Source organism: Buceros rhinoceros, unplaced genomic scaffold, assembly GCF_000710305.1.
Source record: "Buceros rhinoceros silvestris isolate BGI_N320 unplaced genomic scaffold, ASM71030v1 scaffold2863, whole genome shotgun sequence".
NCBI lineage: Eukaryota > Metazoa > Chordata > Aves > Bucerotiformes > Bucerotidae > Buceros > Buceros rhinoceros.
The window spans coordinates 41451-49967 of NW_010401636.1; the positions used below are offsets into that span (position 1 = coordinate 41451).

Genomic DNA, 8517 nt, shown 5'->3' on the forward strand with positions numbered 1-8517 from the left:
TTTGTGTTAGAATCCAGCAAAAAATAAAGCATCTGCGTGACCTTGTGATATGGAATTACCTTATATATGACATGTAGAGATATTTAAATAATAAAAGAGCTAAGTGTCCAGAAAAGAGTTACAGTTATAGCGTTCAAAACTTAAATTTTTTGGATGCATGTTCCGAATTGCAAATGCTTTTCTGTTATTGACGCTGTTAAAATACTTGAGGTCTGAGCATAGCAATGTGTATTAAGGAAATCTTACAAAGGAAACATTAACCCACTGTCCTGAATTGTCCGTGCTTTTATTGTAGCTGATGGTGCAGTTGCCAAGGAATGAGCTGAACCCATTTCGTAGAAATTAGAAGTGGCATAGTTACTTCTAGCTTCTCTGGTGTATGTTTTCCACTTTGTAGAAGTTGTTTGGACAGTTTTAAGGCAATTATGGTATTTTACGTACCATACAATATATGTCTGATATTGTCAGATGGAAGTGTCATGTGCTCAACTAAAATGCAGTTGTATTGCCTCTGTGTATAAATAGTTATATTTTCTTAGGCAAAGAAAAAGACTCCTTTCATAAAGAATGTATCCTTTCATAAGTTAGTATTATAGCTGTTTTAAAAGGCTATTTAGCAAGAATTATTCTTTTAAGATTATTGATGTTAATAGTTGTAGTTCATTGTTTTCTGTTTTTTCAGTGTCTTATTTTGCTTCTAAGCATGGTTTTAATTTCCAAGGTGTTTGCTTTTTCCAAGGTATTAACTTTACGTTAAGGAAGTTTCCTTGATTTCCGGGTTTGGACTTCATTGCCTTTCTGCATAACTTATTACAAACTAATGCTACATTTATCCATGTTTCTGATGCTATTTGATCTTTGAGCAGTTTTTACAAATGGCTAATGAAGGTAGTTTGGATTTGCTTTCACTGGTCTACAGGTTCATATATGTGTATAACCTGGATTGGTACATGTAGGTACCATTATATTCTTTTATCTATTAATAAATTTACCTCCTCTTACTTCTTAGCTTCTAGTTTATATCTGTTTTGTTTATTTTCTTCTAAGTATTTTTCAAAATAAAAGAAGAATTTTAATTATGCATCTAACCTAAATAATTTGACAGCTTTTGCTGGAGTATGCCTACTTTATCCCCGGTTATCTATATCTGTAAAAACTCTCGTTAACCATCCTTATTTGCTTCATCTAAGAAGTGTATTTTGGTTCGATGCTACTTCTCTCTCTTAGGTAAGTGAGTTCATATTTACTTGCTTCTGCCATGTGCACTTCTAATGCATTTCACCATCTATTTTGTAGATTAACCCAGTGTTAGCAATGTACACTGTTTGAGGAGACAGTGTAGAAAGTATGGAGTCTTCAGATTCCCCAGACATGTTCTGTGCTACTTTTTCTCATTACATCTTTAAAAAAAACCTGTTTAAATATTCATGCTTGGTGTCTGAAACCTCCAACACTGCTTTACGCTGGGAATCCATTTATATCTATACTGAATTCAATTATTTGTGAGGTCATTGATCCTAGGCTACTCTATTATGTCCTGCATTGAGAAGCATGAGAGCCTTCTTCTCAAGAGATATTTGAGCTCTTCCTTCTCTCAGTGGTTTGGGTTACTGGCACGCCAAGTTCTTTTGAAAGTAGCTTAGAGTCTTTGTACTCTTTGTGATCTGATTTCTTGACTGTAGGTAAAAATAAAAATAAATTCCATTGCTGATCTTTTGCAGCTTATAATATTTTACAAGATCAGTCCTGTAATATTTTATTCTCTCAGACCTGCTGGTCGCCAGCAGCACTACACAACTGGGTTTTTTGAGCCAGACCACACAAGCAGCCTCATTTCTTTTGGACATAAGATGGGCGTCTTCTTTTTTCAGGGCACCTCCCCTCTGAGTAGCCTTTGGCAAAGATTGAACAAATTAATTGCAGGCCACCCTGAAAATAATCCTGTAAATTTTGTGGATGCCATTGTAAGAAAAGAGTGTATATTAATACCTTTGCTAGGAAAAAGTCAAAGAATTGCTATGTATATCAAACTGAAGATGTAAATTCATATCAAACCAGACTTGGATCTTTCCACTGCTCAAAAAAAAGTTACTTTTAAAATATTTAATCGTATACTCCTTTGAGGTATAATGCTGTTCCTCCTACTAATTCCTTCTTTTATGTCTTCCCAAAAGGTAATCTACTTTTCAAATATTGTCTGTGTGTTGTGTTGCTCTAGCTAGCTCTAAAGGCTTGATCACCGCAGCATTCATCTACAGTCTTTACTAGGACAGAAAAATTATGATTTTTTTGCCTTGCTTTGGAAATCACTTCAAACTAGCTGATTCAATTAAGGCTTTTGTTCTTTATGCTCTTCAAATGCTTCTCTTATTCAGAGTTAAGCTGTGCTCAGGAGCCTGAGCTCAAGAAGTTGTCAAATAAATGGAGTAAAATCCAGTTGGGGGCCAGTCCAAAGTGATGGTCCCCAGCACTCAGTATTGGGGCTTGTCCTCTTTAACATCTTTATTAAAGATCTGGATGAGAGGATCCAGTGCAACCTCAGTACGCTTGCACATAACACCAAGTTAGGTGGGTGTGTTGATCTCCTTGAAGGTCAGGAGGGTCTAACAGGGAGATCTGGACAGGCTGGATCAATCGGCTGAGGCCAGTTGTATGAGGTTCCATAAGGCCAAGTGCTGGGTCTTGCACTTGGATCATAACAACCCCCTGCAACGATACAGGCTTGGGGGAGAGTGGCTGGAAAGCTGCCCAGCAGAAAAGGACCGTGGGGTGCTGGTCGACAGCCGGCTGAATCTGAGCCAGCAGTGTGCCCAGGTGGCCAAGAAGGCCAACAGCATCCTGGCTGGTATCAGAAACAGTGTGGCCAGCAGGAGCAGGGAAGTGATTGTCCCCCTGTACTCTGCACTGCTGAGGCCACATCTTGAATCCTGTGTCCTGTTTTGAGCCCCTCACTTCAAGAAGGACATTGAGGTGTTGGAGCATGTTCAGAGAAGGGCCACAATGGTGGTGAAGGGTCTAGAGACCAAGTAAGTCCATTGAGGAGCGACTGAGGGAACTGGGGTTGTTTAGTATGGAGAAAAGGAGTCTGAGGAGGGACCTTATTGTTCTCTACAACTACCTGAAAGGAGGTTGTAGCAAGATTGGGGTCAGTCTCTTCTCCCAAGGAACAAGTGACAGGACGAGAGGAAATGGCCTCAGGTTGCGCCAGGGGAGGTTTAGGTTGGATATCAGGAAAAATTTCTTTACAGAGAGCCCAGGGAGGTGGTGAAGTCCCCATCTCTGGAAGTGTTTAAAGGATCTATAGATGTGGCGCTGAGGGACATGGTTTAGGGATCGTGGCAGTGCAGGGTGAATGGTTAGACTTGATGATCTTAAAGGTCTCTTTCTACCAAGTGATTCTGTAAACACAGGGATACATAGAATGTTTCAGTAAAGAAAACTAAAGTATTAAAGATCATTGTCTACAGAAGCTCTTTTAAAGCTCTCTAGTCTCAAGTACTCTGTAATAATACTGCATTTTTATTCTCAAAGATGTATTTCTTCATGTAAGTTCTCAAAGATGTATTTCTTCATATAGTGTTTTCATTATCATGAGTGAATCTTGGTTGTTGAATATCAAATATACATAATAAGCTGGAGATACCAGTTTAAATGAGGTACTTTCTCCTGTGATGAATTGCACAAACAAACAATATTGAAAGAACACTTTAGGATCGTGAGGTCAAGCAGTTGCTATAAATTGGATTGAATTGCCTCTGCAAATGTACTTTGTGTGCTTGCTTTTTTCTTTTGTTACTATTGGGTTTTTTCCCCCCAAAACCCTGTTCTTACCCACTGTACAGGGTATTGTACATGCACTGGATGGGTAGTCATTGTCTCCAGGATTTTTGCCATGTTTTCTGCACAGGATGAAGATTGAGTATTGAATGAAGTGGTCAGAAAGAGAAGGGATGTTCATTGTTAAAAAATGAAGGAGTAATGGAAAACTGTGTTCTATGGCTTTATATCACACTGTACCCCTCTATAATTCTGGAGAAATTGCTTAAATAGGCTTTTTTAAATCAAATCATTAGTTGTGTGTTGTTTATAATCTGGGACTTGTATCACAGAAACGGAGTTTTCTCTAACTGTAAAAGTCAGTTGAAGCTGATCTGAAGCCACTGATACTTTGAAGACATACATAAATAAAAAAAGATCTTAACTGTAATAGTGCTGAGTGTAATAGTTTTAAAAGGCCAGGAAGAAATTAATATAGGTGTCTAAACAGCAGTTTTTAATTAGCTTTTGGTAAATAAAGCAAATACCTGGTGAAAATTACTATGAACCAGAGTACAGCATAGCTGCATGCTTATCAAGAACCATCTATTGCATGAAGTTAATGAGGGTCCTGTTCTCAAAAGGTGTATGATAATATAACTGAAGACTTCATACTCCATACGAGAGCTAGACTGCAAAGTTAAGTTGCATGAGTAGTGTAACTTTGTAGTACTTAACTTTGTAGTGTGAGCATTCTTTTAGCACTCTGTATTATTAAATTAACTTAGAGTTCTTTATTTGGATGAAAATAGTAAAAACTTCCATGAAACTGGTGAGTTTTATCCTCCGTAACACACATAAGATTCAGATTGGAGTGAAGTTATGTTGCTACTTTCACATGAGTCACTCACTTTTTGCTGTGATTTGTCCATCCATCATGTGGTAGTTAGTATTCTTGGAAACAAAACAGCAGGTTTCTTGAAATACCTGAAGACAAATCCTGTTTTGACAGCTTAAACTGTAGATAGCTCAGGGATCTTCCGATCAGTTTCAAAACTTTGGCTTTGGCCTGTGAAGTTACAAGAGAACAGGCTGGGCCAGTTCTTGTTTGAAGAACACAAGAGAAAATTCATGGTAAATTAGGTGGTAGAGTGGTAAGCTTTGGGGAAGAAAAGTTGAGTGTCTTGCTGAATTAATTGATGGGTGGTGAGAATGAAAGGCCTTTGAGACAGAAGTGTTCTATAACAAAGGTGTATGTTTTCAGTGTGAGAGATCCTACGATAATGTTCAGTAGTGTTGATTTTTCTTCACTATAGATAGTAATAGCTCTAGATTTAATCATTGACTCTGACAGCAGATGTTGGTACCACTGTGACAACTGTTTTCTAATTAAGTGGTTATTTTGGTTCACTTTCTGAGAGACCTGCTTCATATTCCCAGTAGAAACATTTACACAGGAAATTAAAATTCTACAAACAATTTGGTTTCACTGAATTTTTTCCTTTTGTCATCTTTTAAATTTCATTGGCAAAGTAATGGCAATTGGTGTCTAACAGTATGTCTGCTCGTTTCTAAAAGATTTCAGATATCAGACTGATTCATGAATGGGATGCGGTATCACCTGAGACAAAAGAAATTAGGGGGTAGTGGTAACTAAGGCTGAGATCTGATTTAAATTTTTGCTTTCTATACCCATCATTTCTGTACTGCTATGTATATTGCTTTAAAGTTACAGCTGTGTCTTAAGGTCATTGTTTTGGGTAATGTTTAACTCTCAGAGTAACATGAATTGTTGTTTGATGGTATTGGGGTTGCAGGGAGATGACCTACAGGGAGAATGATCTGAGATGTTTTAAGTTATATACTGTACCCACCAAGCAAACATGAGCTGTCACTTGCCATCTGTGGTGTGGCTTGCTGCAAATCTTCCTGGACTTGAATTTGTCCTTGCCTTGTTGAGAGCACAGAGGTTGAATACAGGGTCTTGAAATCTAGTTGAACTGTAGTTCAACAGGATTTGAAAATTCCCTTACTTTGTTATGCCTTCGTGATTTGGGATTTCCTGTTGTTCCTCATCCCTGATTTGTTGTGTTTTCAGCTGCATGACAAAGAGAAATTATGAACTGAATTTTCTTTTAATTGCATTGTGTCGTGTAACGTGAAGTGACGTGTACATGGCTGTTCTATGGAATATCTGTGTTTAAATCTTTTAAACATATGTATCACTGAAATACAGCAAGTAACATAGTATACATGTTTGTGTCTGTCTTCCAGTGTGTAAGTTTAAAGCACATAAAAGATGTGCTGTCCGAGCAACAAATAACTGCAAATGGACTACGTTAGCCTCAATTGGAAAAGACATCATTGAAGATGAAGATGGTGTAAGTACTCTTCATATTGACAGTATTTTCCACAGCTGCTGCTTCTTTATAGAAAAAAAAAAAAGGGCTAAGCCTAGAAATACTGCCATGTGACCCATTGAATTTACTGGTAGGTGGCTCTATTCCTGAACACTTTTCAAAGATTAATGTGGCATTTAGAACAAAAGTTTATATTCCTAACTCACAAGACAAGTTTAGTATCTGTGGGCACTACATTGCAGCTGTGTTACAGGATTTTAAAGGCCACACGCAGAGAAACTCTGAAGCTGGAGAATTGCTCCCAGAAATTCCTACTGCTCTTAAGCAAAGGTGGTATTTTGTACTGTAACTGTGCTCTTTTGGCAATCTATTTTGTGTCCTCTCAACAGATAGCTGTTCTCCAGGAGGCCTGTTTAGAATTCACTGACATACAGGGGTTTTTTACTGATGAAAGCAGGAATTCTAAAAATTAGCAGGAGAAATGACAAAAGCTTTTCAGAGGTTTAATGTCATAGATGGGTTATTCTTACAAACACAACTGTGTATGTGCCACTGGCGTGAAAACTTCTTCCTAGAAGGTTAGTACTCAGTTGCACACCTGTGAGTGTCCTGAGTTGCCCGTGGTATTAATGGGACAAGAAGTGCACTGAGTACACTTTGCACTACATTTAGGGACTGCTTTACAGAGCTGTGACTTTCCAGCTGTGGTGAGAGGGTATGTAAAGCCACAGGGATATTTTGCTGTTCTGCCTGTTCTTCTGAATTTTAGTTATTTTTGACTACATTTAGTTGTGTCATGTAGTCAACATTAAATGTATGGGTACTTACTTGTGTCACAGAGTCTCTAGATTTAACTGCCCTGTTGTTTTGTGGTTGCTACCCTAGTACCATAAATAGTTGAATGATATGTGTCTCTCTTCTTCAGCTGTCACACTTTCTGCCTATCATGTGAAACACCATCATAGTCCACATTCATACCTGTTGCCTTGCGAGCATCAGTGTTACTTATCCTGGTCAGCCATACCTGCTTCTTTGATAAAAGGGTAGAGCTGTGGGAAGTAGTTTAAATCCACCTGTATTTTGAGAGACCAATTTCTGTTTCTGAGTATTAAATTTTTATGACTACTTCTTCACAGATAGCTATGCCTCACCAGTGGCTAGAGGGTAATCTGCCCGTCAGTGCCAAATGCGCAGTCTGCGACAAGACTTGTGGCAGTGTTTTACGCCTGCAAGATTGGAAGTGCCTTTGGTGTAAAGCTATGGTAGGTGCAATGAACCACGTCCAGGCGTCTAGGATTTTGCCAGCTTTATTGCTCACCATTATTTTTATTATGTCATTTCATAACTGTGCTTTTGGATTAAGTAGGAGCAAGCAGCTTGTGCAAACTCAGATCTCTCTAACGTTCATAATTTCTCAGCCTGTCCTACTTGCTTCAGCTGATTTTTAATATGCCCACAGATGCAGCTTTTCCTTAATAGGTGTTGTCATCCAGTGTATTTTCTCTGCCTTCACCTAACTGATGACTGAAAGTTCAGATGCCTGTTCCATATGCCTCAGAATCATCTTACTTTCTTGTCTCATTTATTGTAGATATTGCTGTAATAGTATTTTAGTAATATTAGTGATGTTAATATTTATTAATATTAATCTAACGATATTTTAATTACCGCAAAATATTGAAGTTCTCTTCTTCAGGAAACTGTAGGTTGCTGATTTGGAATTCTATAACATGCTCTTGCTGGTTAACTAAAATACAGTTTTCCCTTTAATTTTTTAAACTTACCTAAAAAGATATGTTTCATATGCTAGAGTATAGAAATGGAAAGTTATCATTTTTTTTGTTGAAACTTGTGGCATATAGAAGTCTTAAGGCTCCGTGTGTAGGCAGTGGGAAATGATTGGCATCTCCAGAGGTGATCTGAAATTTAAGTGAAGTGCAGCACCTTGTGCATATGCCTATTTTCCCAAAAACTATGGACAAGACCTCTACAGCACATGGTTCATGGGACTTACCTTTGGCAGGTTGGTCTGGCTTGGTAGATGTGCTAGCTTTAGTGCAGATACATTTTCCAGAACAGCTGGGTGGATGTACAGAGCTATGTGTGCCTGCTACCCCCAGCACAGATTCTGGCTGCCGGGAATTTGGTCCTCCCTTGTTTGAGGATGGAGGTACGTGATTCCCTTGAGTGGATGATTCATATCTGCTATAGGGGTAGCTGAAGATTAAGTACTGCAAATTTACCTTTTGTGGAATGAGTACTAACCTTTGTGGTTGAATGCTCATGTTTTTCTCCAGTCTCGTTGTTCTTCTGTCTTATGTATTAGTCTGGTTTTGTTACATAGATGCTGTATCAGTTATACTTTCACCCCAAAATTTCACTGTAGGGAACTAATTTTTTG

The 8517-nt window shown here is 38.2% G+C and overlaps 1 protein-coding gene across 1 annotated transcript in view; it reads left to right on the top strand.

The window, feature by feature from the left end:
- LOC104490089 (diacylglycerol kinase eta-like) overlaps window positions 1-8517 on the top strand; it is a gene marked incomplete at its 3' end in the record, with an annotated part of 33945 nt that overhangs the window by 19845 nt on the left and 5583 nt on the right. Inside the window, exons 6-7 of the mRNA XM_010132332.1 lie at window positions 6031-6137; window positions 7253-7378. Of these exons, the coding sequence (XP_010130634.1) occupies window positions 6031-6137; window positions 7253-7378 (233 nt within the window). The remainder of the gene's footprint in view (window positions 1-6030; window positions 6138-7252; window positions 7379-8517) is intronic.